The 26735-nt window shown below is 37.8% G+C and overlaps 1 protein-coding gene across 16 annotated transcripts in view; it reads left to right on the top strand.

Annotated features, from left to right (window-relative positions):
• Positions 1-12665: 12665 nt before the first annotated feature.
• The window catches only part of PHF20L1 (PHD finger protein 20 like 1), a 74454-nt gene continuing 60384 nt past the window's right edge, over positions 12666-26735 (top strand). For 9 of the 16 annotated variants that reach the window (XR_004059338.1, XM_030938166.1, XM_030938164.1 and 6 more), the window contains exons 1-2: positions 12666-12960; positions 15107-15222. Coding sequence is in view for 15 of the 16 variants with exons in the window: in XM_030938166.1 (XP_030794026.1) it covers positions 15140-15222 (83 nt within the window). In the remaining variant the exon portion in view is untranslated. Of the gene's footprint in view, positions 12961-15102; positions 15223-26735 lie in introns of all 16 variants that reach the window. The other 7 variants (XM_030938167.1, XM_030938165.1, XM_030938156.1 and 4 more) reach the window with 4 other exon arrangements.

The following is a 26735-nucleotide window of genomic DNA, read 5'->3' as shown; positions in this document are numbered from 1 at the left end:
CATTTGAATGTCCACAATTACCTTGGAGATATTGTTATTGTTTTCTGGTCCTGGCCAGGAGGCCAGACATTTAGACAAATTCTGAGTGACCAGTTAGAGCCCAAATGCTGACCCTGTGCATTCTTCCACACTAACACTTACAATGTATCCAAGTTATCTGTTAGCATGTTTGTCTACATTTCTACATTGTTAAATGTCTTAACAATGATCAGGAATTAAGCTTATCCCTTATGCTCCCTGAAACTAGTGCTGTGTGCTTGGCACATCACAGATGTTCAATACCTGCATGTGGAAAAGAAACGGAAGTAGAGTATTTTCATTTGTCAGTCCTTGAATTGAAACTATAAAGCACTATAAGGCATTAATAATTATAAAGTCTGCATAGAGCACTTATTGGGAGCTTACTTATCCTTCAAAGCATATTTTGAATGTCTCTTCTTTTATGCTGTCTTTCTTGATTTGTCGAGTCAGAATGACCATATTCCAATAGTATCTTTATTTCAATAAAACTGATTTATATTTAGCTTCATATTGTGTTTAGTTGTTTCTGTATCCATGTCTGCATCATGACAAGTCACCTCTGAATGGGTATCTAGTTTTATTTTTCTTCCTATTGAAGCCCTAATCCCCAATGCAATGGTACTTGGAAGTGGGCCTTTGGTAAGTAACTATGTAATGAAGGTTGAGCCTTCATGAATGAGATTAGTCCCTTAGAAGAAACATTAGAGAGATGATTTCTGTCTGTCATGTGAGGACACAGTGAGAAGGCAGCCAAGTGCAAACCAGGAAGAATTCCAGGCACCAAATCAACTGGCATCTTGATCTTGGACTTCCCAGCCTCTAGAACTGTTAGGAATAGATTTCTGTTGTTGAAGCTACCCAGTCTATGGTATTTTTTTTCTTTCTTTTTTTTTTTTTTTTTAATTATACTTTAAGTTCTAGGGTACATGTGCATAACATGCAGGTTTGTTACATATGTATACTTGTGCCATGTTGGTGTGCTGCACCCATCAACTCGTCAGCACCCGTCAATTCGTCATTGATATCAGGTATAACTCCCAATGCAATTCCTCCCCCCTCCCCCCTCCCCATGATAGGCCCCGATGTGTGATGTTCCCCTTCCCGAGTCCAAGTGATCTCATTGTTCAGTTCCCACCTATGAGTGAGAACATGCGGTGTTTGGTTTTCTCTTCTTGTGATAGTTTGCTAAGAATGATGGTTTCCAGCTGCATCCATGTCCCTACAAAGGACGCAAACTCATCCTTTTTTATGGCTGCATAGTATTCCATGGTGTATATGTGCCACATTTTCTTAATCCAGTCTGTCACAGATGGACATTTGGGTTGATTCCAAGTCTTTGCTATTGTGAATAGTGCCGCAATAAAAATGTGTGTGCATGTGTCTTTATAGCAGCATGATTTATAATCCTTTGAGTATATACCCAGTAGTGGGATGGCTGGGTCATATGGTACATCTAGTTCTAGATCCTTGAGGAATCGCCATACTGATTTCCATAGTGGTTGAACTAGTTTACAATCCCACCAACAGTGTAAAAGCGTTCCTATTTCTCCACATCCTCTCCAGCACCTGTTGTTTCCTGACTTTTTAATGATTGCCATTCTAACTGGTGTGAGATGATATCTCATTGTGGTTTTGATTTGCATTTCTCTGATGGCGAGTGATGATGAGCATTTTTTCATGTGTCTGTTGGCTGTATGAATGTCTTCTTTTGAGAAATGTCTGTTCATATCCTTTGCCCACTTTTTGATGGGGTTGTTTGTTTTTTTCTTGTATATTTGTTTGAGCTCTTTGTGGGTTCTGGATATCAGCCCTTTGTCAGATGAGTAGATTGCAAAAATTTTCTCCCATTCTGTAGGTTGCCTGTTCACTCTGATGGTAGTTTCTTTTGCTGTGCAGAAACTCTTCAGTTTAATTAGATCCCATTTGTCAATTTTGGCTTTTGCTGCTGTTGCTTTTGGTGCTTTAGACATGAAGTCCTTGCCCATGCCTATGTCCTGAATGGTACTACCTGGGTTTTCTTCTAGGGTTTTTATGGTATTAGGTCTAACATTTAAGTCTCTAATCCATCTTGAATTAATTTTCATATAAGGAGTAAGGAAAGGATCCAGTTTCAGCTTTCTACTTATGGCTAGCCAATTTTCCCAGCACCATTTATTAAATAGGAAATCCTTTCCCCATTTCTTGTTTCTCTCAGGTTTGTCCAAGATCAGATGGCTGTAGATGTGTGGTATTATTTCTGAGGACTCTGTTCTGTTCCATTGGTCTATATCTCTGTTTTGGTACCAGTACCATGCTGTTTTGGTTACTGTAGCCTTGTAGTATACTTTGAAGTCAGGTAGCGTGATGCCTCCAGCTTTGTTCTTTTGACTTAGGATTGTCTTGGCAATGCGGGCTCTTTTTTGGTTCCATATGAACTTTAAAGCCGTTTTTTCCAATTCTGTGAAGAAACTCATTGGTAGCTTGATGGGGATGGCATTGAATCTATAAATAACCTTGGGCAGTATGGCCATTTTCACGATATTGATTTTTCCTATCCATGAGCATGGTGTGTTCTTCCATTTGTTAGTGTCCTCTTTGATTTCACTGAGCAGTGGTTTGTAGTTCTCCTTGAAGAGGTCCTTGACATCCCTTGTAAGTTGGATTCCTAGGTATTTTATTCTCTTTGAAGCAATTGTGAATGGAAGTTCATTCCTGATTTGGCTCTCTGTTTGTCTGTTACTGGTGTATAAGAATGCTTGTGATTTTTGCACATTAATTTTGTATCCTGAGACTTTGCTGAAGTTGCTTATCAGCTTAAGGAGATTTTGGGCTGAGACAATGGGATTTTCTAAATATACAATCATGTCATCTGCAAACAGGGACAATTTGACTTCTTCTTTTCCTAACTGAATACCCTTGATTTCTTTCTCTTGCCTGATTGCCCTAGCCAGAACTTCCAAGACTATGTTGAATAGGAGAGGTGAGAGAGGGCATCCCTGTCTTGTGCCAGATTTCAAAGGGAATTTTTCCAGTTTTTGCCCATTCAGTATGATATTGGCTCTGGGTTTGTCATAAATAGCTCTTATTATTTTGAGGTACGTTCCATCAATACCAAATTTATTGAGCATTTTTAGCATGAAGCGCTGTTGAATTTTGTCAAAAGCCTTTTCTGCATCTATTGAGATAATCATGTGGTTCTTGTCTTTGGTTCTGTTTATATGCTGGATTACGTTTATTGATTTGCAAATGTTGAACCAGCCTTGCATCCCAGGGATGAAGCCCACTTGATCATGGTGGATAAGCTTTTTGATGTGCTGCTGAATCTGGTTTGCCAGTATTTTATTGAGGATTTTTGCATCAATGTTCATCAGGGATATTGGTCTAAAATTCTCTTTTTTTGTTGTGTCTCTGCCAGGCTTTGGTATCAGGATGATGTTGGCCTCATAAAATGAGTTAGGGAGGATTCCCTCCTTTTCTATTGATTGGAATAGTTTCAGAAGGAATGGTACCAGCTCCTCCTTGTACCTCTGGTAGAATTCATCTGTGAATCCATCTGGTCCTGGACATTTTTTGGTGGGTAGGCTATTAATTATTGCCTCAATTTCAGAGCCTGCTATTGGTCTATTCAGGGATTCAACTTCTTCCTGGTTTAGTCTTGGAAGAGTGTAAGTGTCCAGGAAATTATCCATTTCTTCTAGATTTTCTAGTTGATTTGCATAGAGGTGTTTATAGTATTCTCTGATGGTAGTTTGTATTTCTGTGGGGTCCGTGGTGATATCCCCTTTATCATTTTTTATTGCATCTATTTGATTCTTCTCTCTTTTCTTCTTTATTAGTCTTGCTAGCAGTCTGTCAATTTTGTTGATTTTTTCAAAAAACCAACTCCTGGATTCATTGATTTTTTGGAGGGTTTTTTGTGTCTCTATCTCCTTCGGTTCTGCTCTGATCTTAGTTATTTCTTGCCTTCTGCTAGCTTTTGAATGTGTTTGCTCTTGCTTCTCCAGTTCTTTTAATTGTGATGTTAGAGTGTCAATTTTAGATCTTTCCAGCTTTCTCTTGTGGGTATTTAGTGCTTTAAATTTCCCTCTGCACACTGCTTTAAATGTGTCCCAGAGACTCTGGTATGTTGTATCTTTGTTCCCATTGGTTTCAAAGAACATCTTTATTTCTGTCTTCATTTCGTTATGTACCCAGTAGTCATTCAGGAACATCAGTTTCCATGTAGTGGAGCGGTTTTGATTGAGTTTCTTAGTCCTGAGTTCTAGTTTGATTGCACTGTGGTCTGAGAGACAGTTTGTTATAATTTCTGTTCTTTTACATTTGCTGAGGAGTGCTTTACTTCCAATTATGTGGTCAGTTTTGGAATAAGTGCGATGTGGTGCTGAGAAGAATGTATATTCTGTTGATTTGGGGTGGAGAGTTCTATAGATGTCTATTAGGTCTGCTTGGTGCAGAGATGAGTTCAATTCCTGGATATCCTTGTTAACTTTCTGTCTCGTTGATCTGTCTAATGTTGACAGTGGAGTGTTGAAGTCTCCCATTATTATTGTATGGGAGTCTAAATCTCTTTGTAAGTCTCTAAGAACTTGCTTTATGAATCTGGGTGCTCCTGTATTGGGTGCATATATATTTAGGATAGTTAGCTCTTCCTGTTGAATGGATCCCTTTACCATTATGTAATGGCCTTCTTTGTCTCTTTTGATCTTTGATGGTTTAAAGTCTATTTTATCAGAGACTAGGGTTGCAACCCCTGCTTTTTTTTGTTCTCCATTTGCTTGGTAGATCTTCCTCCATCCCTTTATTTTGAGCCTATGTATGTCTCTGCATGTGAGATGGGTCTCCTGAATACAGCAGACTGATGGGTCTTGACTCTTTATCCAGTTTGCCAGTCTGTGTCTTTTAATTGGAGCATTTAGTTCATTAACATTTAAGGTTAATATTGTTATGTGTGAACTTGATCCTGCCATTATGATATTAATTGGTTATTTTGCTCGTTAGTTGATGCAGTTTCTTCCTAGCCTCGATGGTCTTTACATTTTGGCATGTTTTTGCAATGGCTGGTACCGGTTGTTCCTTTCCATGTTTAGGGCTTCCTTCAGGGTCTCTTGTAAGGCAGGCCTGGTGGTGACAAAATCTCTAAGCATTTGCTTATCTGTAAAGGATTTTATTTCTCCTTCACTGATGAAACTTAGTTTGGCTGGATATGAACTTCTGGGTTTAAAATTCTTTTCTTTAAGAACGTTGAATATTGGCCCCCACTCTCTTCTGGCTTGGAGAGTTTCTGCCGAGAGGTCTGCTGTTAGTCTGATGGGCTTCCCTTTGTGGGTAACCCGACCTTTCTCTCTGGCTGCCCTTAAGATTTTTTCCTTCATTTCAACTTTGGTGAATCTGGCAATTATGTGTCTTGGAGTTGCTCTTCTCGAGGAGTATCTTTGTGGTGTTCTCTGTATTTCCTGAATTTGAATGTTGGCTTGCCCTACTAGGTTGGGGAAGTTCTCCTGGATGATATCCCGAAGAGTGTTTTCCGACTTGGTTCCATTTTCCCCCTCACTTTCAGGCACCCCAATCAGATGTAGATTTGGTCTTTTTACGTAATCGCACACTTCTTGCAGGCTTTGTTCATTTCTTTTTCTTCTTTTTTCTTTTGGTTTCTCTTCTTGCTTCATTTCATTCATTTGATCCTCAGTCGCTGATACTCTTTCTTCCAGTTGATCGAGTCGGTTACTGAAGCTTGTGGATGTGTCACGTATTTCTCGCGTCATGGTTTTCATCCCTGTCATTTCGTTTATGACCTTCTCTGCATTAATTATTCTAGCTATCAATTCTTCCACTCTTTTTTCAAGATTTTTAGTTTCTTTGTGCTGGGTATGTAATTCTTCCTTTAGCTCTGAGAAGTTTGATGGACTGAAGCCTTCTTCTCTCATCTCGTCAAAGTCATTCTCTGACCAGCTTTGATCCGTTGCTGGCGATGAGCTGAGCTCCTTTGCAGGGGGAGATGCGCTCTTATTTCTTGAATTTCCAGCTTTTCTGCCCTGCTTCTTCCCCATCTTCATGGTTTTATCTGCCTCTGGTCTTTGATGATGGTGACGTACTGATGGGGTTTTGGTATAGGTGTTCTTCCTGTTTGATAGTTTTCCTTCTAATAGTCAGGACCCTCAGCTGTAGGTCTGTTGGAGATTGCCTGAGGTCCACTCCAGACCCTGTTTGCCTGGGTATCAGCAGCAGAGGTTGCAGAAGATAGAATATTGCTGAACAGCGAGTGTACCTGTCTGATTCTTACTTTGGAAGCTTCCTCTCAGGGGTGTACTCCACCCTGTGAGGTGTGGGGTGTCAGACTGCCCCTAGTGGGGGATGTCTCCCAGTTAGGCTACTCAGGGGTCAGGGACCCACTTGAGCAGGCAGTCTGTCCGTTCTCAGATCTCAACCTCTTTGTTGGGAGATCCACTGCTCTCTTCAAAGCTGTCAGACAGAGTCGTTCTCGTCTGCACAGGCCTCTGCTGCTTCCCCTTTTGTTGTTTAGCTGTGCCCTGTCCCCAGAGGTGGAGTCTACAGAGACAGGCAGGTTTCCTTGAGCTGCTGTGAGCTCCACCCAGTTCGAGCTTCCCAGCGGCTTTGTTTACCTACTTAAGCCTCAGCAATGGCGGGCGCCCCTCCCCCAGCCTCACTGCTGCCGTTTCCGTTAGATCACAGACTGCTGTGCTAGCAATGAGGGAGGCTCCATGGCCGTGGGACCCTCCCGGCCAGGTGTGGGTATAATCTCCTGGTGTGCCCATTTGCTTAAATAGCAGTATTGGGGTGGGAATTACCCGATTTTCCAGGTGTTGTGTGTCTCAGTTCCCCTGGCTAGGAAAAGGGATTCCCTTCCCCCTTGCACTTTCCAGGTGAGGCAATGCCTTGCCCTGCTTCAGCTCTCGCTGGTCGGGCTGCTGCAGCTGACCAGCACCAATTATGCGGCACTCCCCAGTGAGATGACCCCAGTACCTCAGTTGAAAATGCAGAAATCACCGGTCTTCTGTGTCGCTCGCACTGGGAGCTGGCTACTGGAGTTGTTCCTATTCGGCCATCTTGCTCCGCCCCTCAGCATTTTTTAAATAGCAGCACAAACTAAGACATTAAGTGATTAAACAAATAAATTAATGCTGAATGAATGCATGTAAATAAATGAATATTGCATGCATGCATGTATGCTGTCTGCCATTTTTCAGGATGCCACTTAATTGCTGCTAGCTCTGTTCTCAGTGAAAAGAATGATCACTAACAGAGTAAAAATATTCACTATTTGGTGACTATTAATTTGTGTAGTTGCTGTGTTCTGTTGCTCAGCCTCTCCTACCCCAATTTTAACAATCTGCAGAAATAGGGATTGGACATTGTAGAGACTATCTCTAAAATCAAACACCTACAGAATTAGGAATGTGAGTGTTAGGTCAATCTCTCACTAGATTTGGCTCTCATTTGGCTTGGTTTTCTAACTTTGCAAGCCAGGAAGAGAATTCTCAGCTTTGTTGAATGGCTGTAAATTGTAATTTGGTGTTACAGTTATGTTGAATATTAGTTATTTTGTTGTCCAAATTACAGTCTCTTTCTTTTAAGCAACAGCACTCAAATTTGGCATTAAAGAACCCACTCATTCCAATCGCTCAGTCCATGAGGTTTAGACCACTCTTCACGCTTTCCTGCCTGATTAGGAATAGGAACCCAGTTTAAGCCAAATCAGTACAAGTCATCCCCATGGCCACCATGCTTTGTTCAGGTTTAGACACCTAACTTTATTTAGGCCAGTGAGAGAAAGACTTCTAGGATTTGTTTTTATGGTCACCAGGATGCTGTGATATCTTAAGCTATTGGGGATCCCCAGAATCAAGCCAAAACCTTAGGAAGTAGAGTGAAAGATGTTATAATTTTTCACTAAATCAAACTGATGTAGAAGGCAGATTTATCCCTTATCTTCTATTAATTTCCCAAACTGAAAAATTCCCTTTATGCTTATACCTGTTTTCATAAAATTTTCCGTTACATGCTACAAAAAGAATCCTCACACACTGTGGGTCTGAATTTTTCATGTACGTATGAATTGTTTTGGGTAGCTTACTGAAAATGCAGATTTCCAGTCCCCAAACTAAGATATAATTCAGGGCCCAGGAACTTGCATTTTATCAAACAGTGTTGCATTTTAACAGACCATCTTGTTAAAACGGGGCCCCTGAGCTGTATGCACATCTCTATAATGCAGATAATTGGCAGAGTAAAGCTTGAGAAATACAGATATAGTTAATGCAAGAGACACTAGTAAACAACGATAAAAATCAGGGGAGGTGCAAAGTATCACATAGCAGCGGGAAGCAGAGACCATCCTTTGTCCTAAATCGGAAATGTGAAAATCCTTTGAGGTATCACGAGAGGATTCCATATTCAATGTACTTCTATTTATAAAATCTTCACTAATTTGTCATGATTATTTCTTCGTGCTTTATGTGTCATGACCAGATATCTCAGTTTGTCTGGAACTGTCTGGGTCCACCTGTCATTCTGGTGTAATTATTAATAGCACTTCCTTCCATTCTCAAAAGTGTTCAGGGTTGGATGATAAATTTTATGTTCACTCTCTTGCTTCATAGTAATCTGCACAAACACAAAAGAGTTCTTTGCCTCTCTTGCTGCATTTGCTGAAATAGACATACATATTTTTTCTATTTTATGACCTTTAGTAGCAGAGACTTTGATATCTTAGAATCATTACTGCCAAGCCTAAAAGTTTTAAAAATCTCAGAAATCCATGTGGCTCTGAGTAACGTGTAAACTGAGTAACACGTAAACTTACATATATACATATATATATATATCAAAGTAATATATATTACTTGAATATTATGTACTTTATACATAAATTAATAAATATGTATTATTTACTTTAATAACATCATGTTTCTTTATTTATACGTATATATAAATATGTTTAAGGTAATCTGGAACACCCTATTATCGTTGGAGTTGGCTCATTCTAAGAAAGTGGAATATAAACCTATGAATCACAGTGAGGAATACATTAGAGAGGTGAAAAAAATGCTGTGGGAACATTGGGAGAGATGACATCTCTGCCAGTTCATACATGGCCTAGAGCTCCTATTGCCAGGGATTAATTCTGGAATAACTATAACTTCTGTTCAGTTGATAAAGGGATATGGTGACAGAAAAGATAAGTGAGCTCTTTGGCAGGTGAGGAAAATTATGTCAGTGCTATTTTCAAAGATTTTTATGCACCTGGAACGAAGAGATTTGACGGAGTTTATCTATCACAGCCATTTAAGTTTCTGCTAAACTAACCTAAAAGAAAAGAAAACAAAACAAAACAAAAAAAAACCTTGAATTGCTTTGATTTTCTTTAATAATGCTAATTATAAATATTAAGTAAACACACAAAAAGTAACTTTCTTGTGTTTTATTTGTAATCAAGAAGTATCTGGTATTTAGTGGTAACTTTTTTTCTACCTTAAAATAGGTAAACATTTGTTAAATATTCCAGGAGACATTATGGTTCCATATTCATATTTTTAATGTTGGAGGAATTTAGTTCAGTGATTTCTGCCTAACAACTGTTGTTTCAAGATAATTTGCCCACTGCTTGTTTGGTTCTGCTCAAACACAGCTGTAAGTTCTTTCTTTCTATATTTGGAGATGGAGTGACTGATGGCTGGGCATCAACCATCTGGAAGAGGGTGTGTTGGGTGGAAGAGAGGAGAAGGGACAGAGCAATGCATAGCTTCACTACATGGCCGGGGAGTCAGTACTAGAATTTTGTATATCCTGTATCCCTACTCTGATCCTGACCTTTGACTCTGTGTGGTTAAAAGAGGAAATGACATCCTACATGAATTTTTTGTCAGTTTTATCAGGCTTGAGATAAGTCTAAAAGACTCCCTTTTAGAGTCAGTATTATGTTCACACCCTCTCCACTTTCTGAAATTAAATTCATAAATAACATAACCAAGCTATATATATATACTTAAAAACCAATATGACAATGATAATATAAAAAACCAAATTTTATGAAAATAATTCATAAGAAATCATATATATATATTTCAAAACATAACGTTCAGCCATGTCTCACAGAGATATATAATGAAGTAGTGACGTGCTGTATCTAAATTTAGATTTTCCTAAATGTAACAGCTACGCAACCAGACTGACATAGGTGCGTTCTATCAGTGCCTCAAATACTACGAATAATTAGCCATTGGTGGCATGATATTTTAAAATGAGATAGAGTCGTGGTAATGTTCAGAAAAAAAGGTCAGTGTTCCCTTACGCTACATAGTTGCTTCATTCCTGGAAATTTCTAATGTATATTAAAACCTTTCAAAAATACTTACATGTGAAAACTTATATGTGAAATGCAGTTTTAGGTACAGACAATTATAAACAGATTTTTCACCTACATGAATGTCTGGAAGAACATCCAGAAGTCATGCATGACCTGGGGCAATTCTTCAAGGTATGGAACTGCACTGTAAATTTCAGGATGTCTAGTAGCCCTGGTTCCTTCCCACAAAATATAGCAGCGCCCGACCCCAATCCTGAGACAACTAAAATACCTTCCTCCATTTCCAAAGTGCCCCCTAGGGGATGGTATTAACTCCACAGAGGATTACTAAGCCTATTCAATCCACTGAAACCAGGAATCATTTATATAAGACCTCATTTTAATTTTTTTCTTTCAAGTGTCATTATTGGAAGACTCATTGTCAAGTTCCAATTAAAATGGAACAATCATCTTTTCAGGGTGGATTCTCAACAAATAGTTGGGAGAATGGACAGAATCTGTGTTATTCTTTATGTATGTATTTTATTTAAATTGCAAACAACCTCAAATTTTTAGTGGTGTATAATAATAGATATTTATTATTTCTCACTTACTAGCTTGTGATTCAGCAGGGGTTCTGCCAGAGTTCAGAAAGATTTAACTCTAGGCTGACCATCAGAAACTTGAATACTGGTACTGCCACAGATACAGGAGAAAAGTTTCCTTATTTTGAACATCATTAGCGACAAAGTCATTGGTAAGAGAGTTTTACTTGAGACTAGAACTTTAGCTGCAAGGGAGACTGGAAACATAAGTTTCTGATATTTTCATCTTATTTAGTGGGAGGTTGATTCTGCATCCAAGATACATAAGGTTGGATGTATCATTTAGTTTGGGTAGGATTATGCTGTGTAACAAACAATCCAGTCCCCAAATCTCCATAACTTAAAATAATAAATATTTATTTTTTCCTTATACAACACAGTAGTTGTAGATTATCAGTGAGGCCTTGGTTCATCATAATCTGTCTAGAACCTGGTAGACAGTTTTAGACAGATGGTAGAGCAGCTATCATCTCAAACACTGCTTTACACTGAGCCAGAGACAGAAAGTTTGGTGAGCTGGCGTTAAAAATTACCAACCGGCCATGACAACTCTCACTTATAATTACATTTTATCAGCCAAAGCAAATCAAATAGCCATGCATAATTCTAAGGAGGGTAGAAAGTATAATCCTGTCATGTCCTAAGGAAGATGCTGCAAGTATTTGGTGTTCTGAACTAACGACAACCATGATGAGAAATTTCTCAAACATGGAAAGAGAGTTGAGATGCCAGGCAACCAAATAACAAGACAACAAATATCCACTAGAGACAGTCTTATTTATATCTTTTCTATGTATCACCATGCTCAGTCTAGCTCAGTAGCTATTAGTGATATAGTAGGTGCTAAATGATTGTTTGTTGAATAAAAAAAAATGATTTTTTAATTTACCAAATCTTACTATAACTGAAGCTTAAAGAGAGTTACTTTGCTATTTTAACTCCACACTGTGAAGCAAGATAAATATAAGTGTCATTTGTATGCAATGTTGCAATTGAAAGCCAGAGTGGTACAGTGGAAAGCAAGAGAAAAAACGTGTTTCATCTCAGTATTATTTTCAATGTGTTCACTTATTGGTTTCTCCCCACAGCGGGGATACTGTCTCCTATGCTTAGTAGAGTTTGGGAGGGTAGGTATTCAATAAAAGCAGTTCTGCCATCATTAGCTGTGTAGTCCTGGGGAAGTGATATCAATGTAGCCATAGGTTAAGGTTATTCAGCTGTGCCTCAGCGCAAGCGCACACACACATCTTAGTAATATGTGTCTTTGTATTGTAAAGATCTCCAAGACTGGAAAGCAATACAATTGTAATACAGTTGTACAATTGTGATTGTCAGGTGACATATTTACAGCCTAGTGTCTATCACAAAGTATCCATTCAAGGGAGGTTTATTGATTTTGTAGCAGTAAACATACTCTATTCTTGATGTGGAATGGGGTGGATATCTAAGAAAGCATGCAGTGCATTTGAAAAAGTTTGCCAAGGGTCCTGGGTAGAGGGGTTTGGGGGACGTGGTTCCCAACGAATCAAGAATAACAAGCAATGCCCTTCGTCCTCAAATCTCAAAGGTCAAACACTTCACAACTACCAATAGGTACCAAGAGCTCGCGTTCTTTCCTCCACTAACCACAGCCCCGCCCGCCAGCGGTCCATCAACTACCGCAAAGCCCCGCCTCCCACAGCGGCCCGCCAATCTGCTGCCCGGTCCGGGCCCAACCCTCGCGAGTCACGTGACAAGGCCAGGCCCGCTTCCGGCACGTCGCGGGCGGCTGACGTCGCCGGGGCCCGGCGTCGCGTCAGGGCTGGCCGGCGGCGGAGGCGGTGGCGGCGGCGATGGCAGTGGACCCTGAGCGAGCTTGAGGGCTCGGACCCAGCTCCCTCCCGCGAAACCTTGGGCCGATCCGGCGCTGCGGCCCCAGCTCGCTCCGCTCCTGCTCCCTCCCCGGCCGCTGCCTGGGCGGAGGCAGAGGGAGAGGCCCGGGCTGGCCGCCCTGCTCGTACCCCAGCTCGGCCCCGGACGGCCCGGCTGCTGTGCAGAGAGGAGGCCGAGTCGGTAAGAGGCGGCGGCGGCTGAGCCGGGAGGCCGCCTGGCCACCGCCGGGCCGCCCGGGACGCCCCCATTCTGGTGTCTCTCTCTCCGGCCCGCTCCCCTCCCGTCTCCCTCCCCGTAACTTGCCGGCCCTATTGTCTGGGCGCCGCCGCTCCCCCTTCCCCTCCCTTCCTAACCCCCCTGCCGAGGGCCGGATGGCTGTCAAACCTGGAGGCTTCTCCAGCTCCCTGCCAGCCCGGTCTCAGCCTTTCCTGCCTGTCTCTTGCCATCCCCTCTCTGGCCTCACCTCCTCACCTTTTTTGGCCTGGCGGTCATTCTCTGACCGTTGCTTTACATTATCCGTCTCTATGTCTTCTTGCTCATTTCCTCTTCTCTCTCGTCATCTCTGAAAACTTCCACTGTTCTATTTCTTGCCATTCTTTGCTCCTTTCCTTTCTGTTTTTACTCCTCTCCGTGCTCTCTGCCTTCTTTGTGCTTCAAGTTTTACTCCCAGTAGACTGTCTTACTTTATAAAAGTTCCTTAATTCAAGTCCCTCTTCATCCTTCCCTCTTCAAACCTAAGACAAAGGAAAATCTTGTTTTTTTCTGGTACTTCATCCCTGAGTGTCAATGGGGGATTATACTTATTCAATCCATTGCTTAATTATGGGCTGTAAGTTTGATCCTAGAAGATGTTAGTGTACCTTTACTACCTCTTACTGAATTCTTCCTGTGACGGACAGCAGAAAAGGTTGATTCGATTTCTACACACTTAAGTAACTGCCTTACATGTTGCACACTGACAAGACCTCTGTTAGAAATATTCATACATTTGTTCTTTTGCACCACCTACACCCTGGGCAAGCTCCCTGTTAACTTTTTAATGCTTTAATATTTGCTTATGCCATAGCAGGAGGATACTCACTTTCCCCCTCCAACCATGAGTATTTGAGTTCGCATATTTTCATGGCCTGTATTGATGCTATTTTTTCCCTTATCTATCGGGCTCTTTCAAAGAGAAAAGAGGGAGCAGTTGAAATTTTATATTTGCTGTTCTGTTTTGTCTATTTTGAATTGTGACAAAACCATTATAAAAAATGACAAGTGTGTGTGTTTCTTTTTTTCGTTTTAAACTCTAGGGAACGTAGTCATTTAGTGATTTCAAATATTGAAGGACATTTTAGGGATCTCTCCTTGCCCCTGATAACAATCAATTTACATTTCTAATTATGAGTTATGTTTTGATTAGGTTATCTCAAAATGTATTCAGATTCCTCATATACCCATTAGTGAAAGAGAGGCCACCTCAAATGTGCTCGGTGGCCAGTGTGGCCCAAAATATAGTACTTTGCATGTGAACGACCTAGGGATACATAGGTACTCCTTTGCAATTTTTGTTCTAGCATTACAAGCACTTTTGTTATCAATGTGGACACTGTCTATATTGAAATATAGTAGAAATACTCAGAGTTAACAAAAGCATGTTATTATTGCTTGTTGAATGTGAAGTATAAGAAAGCAGTCTCTTTTGTAACACTATATGTTAAATTAAAATTATTGAATTATGTGCTGCCAAGGTGGGAAATCATGAGTAATAAAAAATCCTAATCCCAAGAGGAATTAGTGGTATCTTTACTGGCAGAGGATTGTGCCTACTGTTTCCTCCATCTTTGTGTGCTGTAGGGCCTTATCTAGTGTTTTGTATTATGAGGCACTCAACAAATATTTGTTGAAATTAAAAAATTGATTTTGTTCTCAAGAATTTCAGTAGTCGTATTCCAGAACATTCAGCTGTCTTAATTTTTCAAAGGCAGGAAAGCATTTTCAGCTGTCCCCGTGGAGAATTTTCTTGGGTATCTTCAAGCTAAAATATAAAGCATTTTTAGCTATTAACAATTTTTAAGTCTATTTATTCATTCTTTTTAGATAGTTATGTTTTCTTTGTTCTTTTTCTTAAGTCATTATCAAGATTGCCTGCAGATTGCACAGAACTTTATATAGAGATGTTGGTAATACTCCTTCAAATTTCTTAACAATTTGGCAAGTATTTTATATTCCCATGTATTGTTTTAGAAATTCTGTTTAAATTTAATTTTACCTGTTCCCTTATACTCTACTTCCTATGCATTTTCTGCATCGGAATCTAACTTTTTTCTTTCTCTTGAGGTAGTGAAAAGAGAATACTGAAGAATAGGATCTCAAGATGAGTAAAAAGCCCCCAAATCGCCCTGGAATCACTTTTGAGATTGGTGCTCGTTTGGAGGCACTGGACTACTTACAAAAATGGTATGGAAAATATAGAACTTTCACCTAAATATCACAATATCTGTAGCCTTACATATGTTAATTAAGACAGTAAATTCCACTGATGGTAGCAGAAACATCAGTGTATTCACATTTTGATTACACATATACGTTGTTTTTTAGTTTTCCTACTCTTTAGTCTTTTTCGGTTTAGCATTTAAAAACTATGTTTAGTCAACTGACTAAATTATTTAGTACAATCATTTTTGGTGTTTGAGAAATGAAAATAATTGTCTAGAGTGTGAGGTTTATGTAGACCTCATATATACCTCACAGGAGCTATATTGGTGGAAGTAGAGAGAGGAGTAATCCAGAGAACCAACTTCTCAAGTTTTGGATACATTTTGATTTAAATCGGTATTTTTGGTATGTCAGTGGTAGTCTTTCGAACTACAGAGTATATTAATGGTTAGCATAGCATTTTTTCATAGTGAACACTTTCAAAAACGTCTCCACTATTTGTTATCTCACCTAAAACCAAAATCACACTTAACCTCCTATTTTCCCTGGAGGGCCGTAACCTAAAGGCAGGTTGTTGCTGTCTCCAGTGCACAATAGGCTGTCCTTTCAGAACTATGTGTCTCCCCCTATTCTGGCCATCGTGGTAAGTGGTAAATGTAAACACCTCCCAACATAGCCTTTATACAGTGGTTAGGAAAAATTAATGAATTGGTGTAAAACTACCATCTGGAAAGGACAGAAGGAGAAGCTACACGCGGGGGTCCCTGGGCCAGAGTAGGAATGAGGAGGATTCTCCTTTCTCCTAAGGAGCGTGTTCCTCATTTGGGTTAAGTGGCCCCTCATTCTGCTATCTTGGCAGATGTCTTTTTGTTGCCATTCGCAGGCTCCTAACATGAGAGGGGCATTAGAGGAGTTCCGCTTCTGGGAGGAATGCTGCCTTTGTTCCTCTTGAAGCCCATTTGTTTTGATGCGAGCTCTGGTTTATCTGGTCTTGGAGTTTCCCAGACTTTTTGACATTTTCTCTCATTTAAAACCATAGTGGGCATTTTGTAGATTTACTTTTGATTGATTTGTATTGTCAACTTCCTGAGTTGGCAATGGCAGGCAGAGAAATCTTGTTTAGTCATGATATTTGACTGTATAGACCAGGCTAGGGTTTCTCTCTCTTAACATCTGGCATTAGAGCTTGGCACATATCTCTGACCCCAGCTTAATGACCTATTGTTTTGAGCTCCGCTTTAGGACAGTTTGAAGCTACAATTTGAGATAGGGAGGTTAATTGATACTATCTCTAGGTGAAGAATGTACATGGTAGTTCTCAGGAGGGGTTTGGGAAGCACCTGGGAAACTAGGCAGTAGCATCTCTCCTAGTAGTGACGATCAAAATGTCTCCAGACATTGCCAAATGACAACTGGAATGAGGGTGGGTGGCGGTAAAAATGATTGAGAAACTCAACATTAGAACATACAACAAAAAATGCTAGTTGAGGCAGCACTTGGCTATCTTGTTCTCATTTGATCAAGAGAAGCTTTTTACTCCAAAGGCATACTACTGAATCTCTGTGTGATACAAGGGTATAAGAAATAATACTTGTTACTTCTTTGATGTTACTCTTAAGTGATTTATTTATTTTTTAAGTTACTGGCTTTGTGACTTAGTTAATTCGTATTAATATATTAGGCTTCCCAACTAACAGTGTTGCAGTTGAACTAGCTTCCAGTTTTGGAGAAACACATAGTTTATTCTGTCAGTAATTTTCAGGGTTATTAATATAACTTTGATATTAGTGAGAAATTTTCTTTTGGTAGTAAAATGTTTTCTTACTTAGAAGCTGTTAAATTTATGATCCAGTAGTTTAAAAGACTACAAAAAAGAACTTTTAAAACCATGCTTGAATGTACTTTTAGAGTATTCTGTGCTTTTAGAATACTTGGAATTTCAGAGAACAAATGAAAGTTGTATCTTCTTGCCACAGAATTCATATGTGCTTATTTGAGTAGTGTCATGCAAATGTACTCACTGATGGAGTTTAGATTTAATTTTAATAACCCTGGTAATAGTAGTTCTCTTTAATGGAAATAAACGTTCGCCTGAATAATCACGTATCACTGAAACTTGTTACCAGTTTTGTTTTTATAAGCTGATTTATATAAAGATTTTGGCATTCTGTTTCAAGTGGCTCCTTAATTAGAAAAGGATTAAGAATATTATATGTATGTATTCTAGGTAATTTACAAAAATATTTTTCTTATTATGTTGCTTATTAATGTCAGTAGTTTCAAGAACTAGTTAGGCTTAGCTGCCCCTTAAATTTAGTATTAGGTGGTGTGCTATTGGACGAGCTATTTAATTACTAAGATGTATTGAATTTTATATGGGACACAAAAGTTCTATGAGATTAGTGCTCTTAACAGATCTTATTTATAAATGGGATAATAAACAATTCTTCATATTATTACATTTATAAATGACTATTTTACATTTCATGGAAATTCTATAAATTTTTGCATTAATATTAAGTAAAATTATAGGATTATTTGATTGACGAGAAACTGACATTCTTGTGAGAAGCAAAATATTATAGTTAATCATTGAAAATACACCAAAATTCTTTTCTCTTCTCCCACTCTTCTGTCTTTCCCTTCTTTCATATTCTATTTTTTGCATCCATATTGAATGCTTAGTCTTCCAAATTTATTCAATTCTTTTTGAAAAGTATTGAGTCATCTTTGAGATAAATGTAGTTTGAACTATTATAGGCATTGGATAGGGAGGAGCAGGAATGTAAATCTTGCTTACTGTCTCTATACTCAAAACATTTACAATAAGCAGTATATTACTGAGAAACTAACTTATCACATGTTGATAAATTACCTTTTGAAGAGAAGTGCAAAAGGAAAGTGGTGCAAGTGAAGAACCTAAAATGCCTATTAAAGGTTTTTCTTGCTTTTTTTTTTTGAGACAGAGTCTTACTCTGTCACCCAGGCTGGAGTGCAGTGGCATGATCTTGGCTCACTACAACCTCTACCTCCTGGGCTCAAGCTATCCTCTCACCTCAGCCTCTTGAGTAGCTGGAACTACAGGCGTGCACCACAAGTCTGGGCTAATTAAAAAAAAGATTTTTTTTGTAGAGATGAAGTGTCACTGTATTGCCCAGGCTGGTCTGGAATTCCTGGCCTCAAATGATCCTCCCACCTCAGCCTCCCAAAGTGCACTCCTGGCTGGTTTCTCATATATAAAAAAGGAAAATAGTTTCTGGTATGTGTCTAGACATAAAAGGATAAATTCTAAATTTAGTAGGTGGAAATAATCTGAAGTTAAGCTCTCACTTTTAGCTTTGGTGTAGATTTGATTTAACAGGAAGACTCAATCTGTGTTTCTCAGGAAAAGTATGTTGTTATTGCTTGAACAAACTGTATCACATAATTCTTAAAGATCAGAAAGACAACATTTTACCTTTTTAAGTAGTGATTTATTTATTTTTATTTTATTTTATTTTATTTATTTTTTTTGAGACAGAGTCTCACTCTTTCGCCAGTCTGGAATTCAGTGGCGTGATCTCAGCTCACTGCAACCTCTGCTCGCTGCAACCTCCACCTCCCAGGTTCAAGCGATTCCCCTGCCTCAGCCTCCCGAGTAGCTGGGACTACAGGCGCGCACCACCATGCCCAGCTAATTTTTTTTTGTATTTTTAGTAGAGATGGGGTTTCACCATGTTGACCAGGATGATCTCCATCTCTTTACCTTGTGATCTGCCTACCTCAGCCTCCCAAAGTGCTGGGATTACAGGCATGCGCCACCGTGCCAGGCCTTAAGTAGTGATTTATTTTTATTTTCAGAGTAACTTTACAGCTACATAAGAACACTCATTGGTGGTTTATTTATCAGTACTAATGAATGCAGGCCCTGAGAAGCCATCAAGAGGTCACTCATCTTAGTCCCAGTATTTGCTTTTTGATAAATGGATCTCTCCTACACTGACCAAACATAACTCCTGAGTGGTGTGAGCTGTTTTAATTTTTTTAAATATTATAGCTTTACAATATTTTAAAAACATTTTCTTTTAACTTTTCAGTCATCTGCATAAAGACTTTGACATGCTAATGTTTACAGCTAGCACAGTCAACTATTTTTTATCTTATTTTCATCATGTTTTTCACAACAAACTCTGTGCATCCAAACCTTGATATTCGGTTTTATAATTTCTGGGAGGTAGTAACATCATAAGAATAAAAATGAGTATAGGCGTGTTGATACAGAAGTATATTCGGGGAAGGAGAAAGTTGAGAGTTGAAGTTATATTGGAGACACTGTAAGCGGGTTGTTTAAATTTAGACTGTTACTTATTAATCCTATAAATATGGGTAAGTCCTTTAACTTGGTTTTCTTAGCAGTACAATGGAAGCAACGTTACTGGCTTTTATTTAGAGATTGGGTTTTAAGGTTCAAATAAGATTATATATTACTTTAAATTCTACAGATTGTTACATAATCGTAAAGCATTGAGGTAAATGCCAGGGGAGAGGGAGACTAGAAAAGTAAATCTTTGGGGATCTGAAGAGTTAAGTGATTGAGTTTTTAAATGTAGCTTTAGTTGACAAGAGAGTGACTTGGAACCATAGAAGGCAAAACATGTCATTGCAACAAGCTGATGACATTTTTTTCTTTTTCCTTTTTTTTTTTTGAGACAGGGTCTTACTGTTGCCCAGGCTGCAGTGCTGTCAGGAGATCATGACTTGCCGCAGCCTGCAGCCTTTACCTCCTGAGGCTCAAGCCATCCTCCTGCTTCAGCCTCCCAAGTAGTTGGGATTACAGGCATATGCCATAGTAACCTGCTGATTTTTTTTTTTTTTTTTTTTTTTTTTTTTTTTTTTGAGGCAGAGTCTCGCTCTGTCGCCCAGGCTGGAGTGCAGTGGCCGGATCTCAGCTCACTGCAAGCTCCGCCTCCCGGGTTTACGCCATTCTCTTGCCTCAGCCTCCCGAGTAGCTGGGACTACAGGCGCCCGCCACTTCGCCCGGCTAGTTTTTGTATTTTTAGTAGAGACGGGGTTTCACCGTGTTAGCCAGGATGGTCTCGATCTCCTGACCTCGTGATCCGCCCGTCTCGGCCTCCCAAAGTGCTGGGATTACAGGCTTGAGCCACCGCGCCCGGCCTCTTTTTTTTTTTGTAGAGAAAGGTGTCTCTCTATGTTGCCCAGGCTGGTCTCGAACTCATGGGCTCAAGCAGTTCTTCCATCTGTCTTGTCCTTCCCAAGTTGTAGACAGTCTTTTTGAAGTGATAATAAAATCCTCATGTTTCCACAGTTTTATAAAGTTTGCTTGCAAGTATTAAAGTATCTAATCATTCTGAATATTGTTTAGTAAGAAAAGTGATAAAATCACACTGGTATTGACTACTGATTTAACTCCTGTTTTCTGATTGAAATTAAAATAGTTATTCTACGGTAAGCGATTGTTACGAAAACACAAGAGATTAAATAACATGCTCTGGTGTTAATCTTAAAATAAATTTGAAATGTAGAGTCAATTTAAAACATTCAGATGAGTTATGCTCCTGGGACTCTTTTGGAATATTTCTATTTAATTCTCTTCTAAATCTAAAGAAAAGGAAATATGAAAGATTAAAAATTGTGGAGATAACTCCAAGTATCAGAGTTTAATAGAACAGTATAAATTTGAATTGGCAAATGCTGTTTTCACACATTTGGAGTTTTTTGAACTGTGTGGAACATTTGCAAATGTGAGTTTTTAAGATGTTCGTGAACAGAATTTTAATAGTATAGGAGAATTAAGGAAATTTGCATTATAGCAAGTACAAATACTTGTTAATTTAAATAAAAGTACACATTTTCTGAATAAAAAGTTATTTTTTTTCTAATTAGATTTAACTATTCAAAGGAAAACACTACTAGACAAAGTTGTCCCATCTATATTTAGAGTAGGAGAATGGTCCTAAAGTGTAACACATAGATCAAATACAGTATTGTAGGAACACTAGGTGAATACTTCAAAAATAGAGGTTCTTTTGCTAATATAAAATGCATGCAATTTTTGTCTTTTTGTAATTTGGGATTCTTTCCATTTGTCTATACATGGAAAGTAATGATTATTATTTTGAGTCATTACCCTTGAAAACCAATGCCAGCCATAGACTCAGAAAAAATATACAGTTGTATGTATACACCAAAATAAATGAATTATATACTATGGTCATAAGTTCATAGAAAACTTGCACATGCCCTCCAGCTTAAGGACTCTTGTTGCAGACAATACAATTGAAATCTGTAAGTTTTGTTTAAAAAGTCCGAGATAATTTACATTTAGTCACAAATTTTGAATCTTAAGATCAAAGTGAATCATCCAGTTTAATTTTCAAGCAGGTCTGTACCAGTACACAAACATTTTACTTCTATTTTAAAATTTCCACAAAAGAAAGCCCCATAAATTCCTCTGAACAATGCTAAATATAAGAAAGCTTCCCTGTACCCTCCACAAATGTGAAAAGCATGATTAGAAATAGGGATAGAGAAGACTTATTTATTTGAACACACACCTGGTTTCAGGTAGTTCTTGCTCTAGTGTTCTTTTTTTTATGTTAATTCATTGTTTATAGAACTTTTTCTGATTTATAAGCTTTTTCTGCTTATCCTAGTTTTTTTGAAAAACAAAAGTGTTGGAAAAAATAAATTAAACTGGAAGTCATAAAATATGGGTTTTAAGTGCTATTTTGCCATGAGCTAGTGATTTTGGAGAGGTGTTTCTCTGCTTTAATGACCTTAAAATGAAAGTCTTACATTTTAGATGATCTTTCAGGTGCCATTGAATTCCAAACTCAATTTCTTTTTATTGATTTTCACCTATTCAGGAATGACAGTTTTTTTTTTTCAATCACACTTTTAGATGGTAAATAACACAAACTTGAGGCAGAGGTAAGACAGTCAAAAAGTCATAGGTAGTTCAAAACTGCTGGCGAGCAGTTTTGAACTACCTATGGAGAGGAGAAAATGAGAAAAATGTAGAAAACTGAACATAATTTGGAAAAAAATGTAGAGGTTTGAGCTATTTGGGGTATAACTATATTGGGCATGAAACCTTTTGACTCCCAATATAGTGATCTCTCCACTACAACCCATTGTCTCACATAGATTTCCTAAAGCTTTGAGCCCCACTTAACTCAATGGGCTCAGTGTTCATGGACCACCGTAGTTTCTGACCGATTGTAGTAGTGAGTGTATGTCTGGCATCTAGAAGGGCCATGAAAGTCCGGCAAGCCTATGTCACTCTTTTTCATTGGAATTAGAGGGCTTGAGCAAGGTAGGTACATTTCAAGTTTATCCGTCCTAGAGAGCTTTCCTCCTAAGTTTACTTTAGAATCAAACCTCCAACCTGATGATTTCTTAGCCTCCTTCATACATTTATAATGAGGGTAAAGTCCAGGAATCACAGGCTTACTATGCTGTGCTTTATGTGTGTGTGATCATATAGTGGTAAGGGTTGGAACAAGAGAAAAGACCGTTTTATTTGCTTTTCTGACATTTGGTTGAAGTCCAGCCATCACATATCACACACATCCAGCTCCCTGTTTGTTACATCATTCCTGCCGAATGTATGTGTTATGAGATTTCACCCTGTCACATCACATTAGATAATGGTTTAGTTTTTAGTTGGGGGTTGATTAAAGCCACTAGCTGGGAAACAGTTTATCTTTTGTGGTAGTTAACTCTACTAAAAAGAATGTTTTGCAATTCTAGTTTTGCTGAGTAGACAGAAATGGCATCTGCAGATGCTTATGTTTTTAATTTTGGTTTTAAGTGATTTAAGCGGAGGGAGAAAATACTAGTTTTAATTTTAAGTTTTGAATATCAGTAGTACAATTTTTAAAAGAAGTTAACGGAGTATTGAAAAGGCAGCTTAGTTCTGCCGTTCTTCTTAAGGTCCCAGTTTTTAGTATTTTTGCTGTAACTGTGTATTTTACAGAAGTGGTGGTCACTCCCTGTCATTTCTTGCTGCAGATCGTTAGTCAGCACATAAGAATATACTTCTTATTAAATTAGAAATTGGTATGCAAGTATCATGTTATTTCAGTAATTATAATTACCCAACTTTGAGAGGATTGTTGCAGTAAAGTTGAAGGAAGAATATAGATATTTACTTAATATTCAGAATATCTTGAAAGTCTGTTTTCTTATTGCCAAGAAAGTTACCATCGATTAGAAATAAACGTATTTCTGGTACATCATGATTAGCGAGGGTACTGAAGTATAAACTACTTATATGAAATGGTATATCTACAAGGCCTTAACATAGTAACTTACTCATAAAAGGTACCCAGCAAAGTTTCTTGAATTTTGTTGGGTTTAAAAAGGATGAATGAACACAAAAGTTTTGGGATATATTGAAATAACCTAGTTATCATTGCAGAAAATTATGGCAAATGCATTGTGACTTTTGGATTGAAAACTAAACATAAGATTTTATTTGTTAACCTAGTTTAGCAAATTTTTTAAAATTTATTTTTAGAGTCACTTTTTGTTTTCCTTTGTTCAGTAACGTATCATATCCTAGATTTTTTAAAATTTATGAGTTTCAAACGTGATGAAAGTTAAGCTACTTTGTTTACTCCAATTATTTAATTTTAATAATGTGATGTTTCATACTGAGTCATAGTTGAGATGTAGTACCCTTTTGTTTTGAGAAATTTTAATAAAACAGAAGAGCGTTTTATCTTTGCTTAGTAATTTTATGCATGGAGGATATTTATTTTGTACAATTATTTTCCATACTCTTTGGTCTAACAAAACCAACTTTAGGCGTGTTGCTTGTATATGAGAGATTAAAATTAAAATTTTAAGAAAAAATAAATAGATAAAATACTTTGATTTTTATAATGTTTTATCTGTTTTTAATTGGTAAGCACCCCCTATATTGAAGCACTGCCATAAATGTAATAAGAACTGAAAATCATCAGTTGCAAGATGCAGCATCTGTAATGATTGAATGCATAGTCTTCATGGACAGGAATACCTCAGTTCAAGGATCCACCTGTTTTAACATGAGCGAGTTACTGAATCTTTCAGAGCCTCCATGACCTCCCTTTAAAAACTGGTAACAGTATTAGTACTTAATTTAAAGGGTTCTTTGAGGATTTAAGCAAAGTAATGCATGTTATATGCCACATGGTAGGCACTTAAACATTAGTTTTAATCATAACAGTAACATGAACATTCATTATTTTAAGAAGGTGTAGTCAAATGCAGGAGGAATCAATGTAAATTCATCAGACTTTAATCAGTAGGCATATAAACAAATATAACTATCTGTAGTAAAGTGTTTTTAAAGTGCTAAATGTTAAGAAATATAACTGGGTGATTGCAACCTGCTAGATTTTGAGTTTCGCTAGCACAATTAAGTAACAATAGTTGTAACTTGAAAAAACTGTATGAAGTGCATAAACTTTGAGTCCAATACTCATGACAGATCATGTTTTAGTGGAGTAGGAAAGAAATTCTCTGTGGTCTAATGGATGCTTGTGGTAGGAGAAGGTAGTGAGTGCAAAGGATATGGTACAGGTGTTTTGATTTGGTTAGAACTGACAATGTGAGTGAATATAGGCATGGCAGGATTCAGGTGTGCTGGGTGGGGGTTGGGAGGAGAGAGGAACAGGAACTTAAATACAGTGATCTGAAGTGAAACATTAATTTACAAAGTACTGTCACAAGGTTCTAAAAGAGAAGACATAGCTAATTCTGTTCTTCTCTTTGTTGTAAAAGTTGTGGACAAGTAGGAAGCAGGGTGAACTGTCAGCTCATGCCATATGTGTATTATGGGAATCAATAGGTATGAAAAGACCTGAGAAATAATATGATGAGGTTCTTACACTTCAGTGTTGGAGAAGATACGATTTTGACCTATAAGCTGTCATCTGAATGATTTGAAATTTTAGACCATTTTGTATTAACATTGCATCGTGGAATATTGAGTTTGAATTAATCAAGAGAGTTTTGTTTTCAGTTTATTGTTTTTAAAGTATGAAACAAATGAACATGCAGTATCTGAAAGTGTTGAATTTAAAATACTGTAATTGTACTAGGTGATATCATTGCTGCAGTTATAATCAATGGGTGAATGAGAAAATATTTTTGAAAATTATAAAGCTTAATGTAAATTTAAAGTGCTTCCAGGAAACTAAAAATTTTAAAGGGTAACTAGGATACAAGAATATTTTGTTTGCTTTGGGTTACATTCTGTGTTAATTTTTGTTATTTGGCAAATAATCCTCTTACTAATAATTAGATGTAAGACAGCTCTTACCCTTCTATTGTCTAGTTCTTCTAATCTTTTAGTCATTTTTTATGACTACCATAGTTATAGATGAAGTTCTTACTCAAAAAACTATTTTGAATTATTAATCCTAGATCCCTAGGATTCTGCTAATATTTTAGTTATGTTTAAGTCATATTTTAGGTGTATTTCATACATACTATCCTTTAAAACATAAAGAAGTACTTTGTCCAAGAGAGCATCCTTGTTCAGATACTCTTTCTGTATGCTGGCATGTCTTTATTATACTGCTATCATGTTGAATTGTGTTAATGTACTTGATTCTTTTGCTTTGTTGAATAAATGAAATGAATGAGGAACTGTCAATTTCTAAATTTACATGAATTAGACATACTATTGGCTTATCCATATAAACAAGAAAATGACTAGTTAAAATGCATAATTGGAATAACTTATTGAGGCAGTTTATAAAAAGATGTTGCCATTTTGATTGATATGGTGCTTATTCAAATGATTAGTTAAATCCTAAATCTTTTCGTGAATTCTCATGGTCTTTAGGGCATTTGACAGCATATTCTGGCCCTGCTCGGTGGATTGCAACCTGTCGTTGAGGTAGTTATCAACTCTATTTTGACTTAAGTTCAGGAGATTCTAGGTTTTATCAGTTAATTTCCCTTGTCATTTTCTCATGGTTGACTTTTTTTTTTTTATCAATACAGATAAAAATCTAGATATATATTTCAAATTAGAGGATAAATCAGAATGAATTCCTTAAATGCAAATGATGTTTAGTTGTATTAATGTTCCTACATTGAATGCAAAGAATTTTTTAAAATTAATCCATCAGATTATATTTCTGGCATAGCTGCATGCCCACCATTGCTTCCCTCTTTTATCCTAGGATAATGAAGCTCTGACAGTTTGAGTTAATAAATGATCTTGCCTTCCAAAAGTTTCTGGTTTTGTGAATGTGGACCACTTTGAAAATCTAATTAACTTGGGAATTCTCACCTCAAAAGAATACCCATACACATCTATACCAAGCACATAACATTTTGCAGGCAGCCTCAGGGAATTCAGTCTCCTGATCTAGTGGGTGAGTCCAGACCTGCCCCTGTAAAACAGTTAACAATGTGAGCCAGAATAAGAATTCACTGGTAATAATTCTCATTTTAGGTTTCTGTAAAATATGCGAAAATAAGTTTTAAGCAAAACATACTTATGTTTTGATAACACTTCAAAGTTGATACAA

This window comes from Rhinopithecus roxellana, chromosome 9 (genome assembly GCF_007565055.1).
Source record: "Rhinopithecus roxellana isolate Shanxi Qingling chromosome 9, ASM756505v1, whole genome shotgun sequence".
Classification (NCBI taxonomy): Eukaryota; Metazoa; Chordata; class Mammalia; order Primates; family Cercopithecidae; genus Rhinopithecus; species Rhinopithecus roxellana.
The sequence above is the reverse complement of the archived record's forward strand: the minus strand, read 5'-3'. Positions and strand labels throughout refer to the sequence as shown.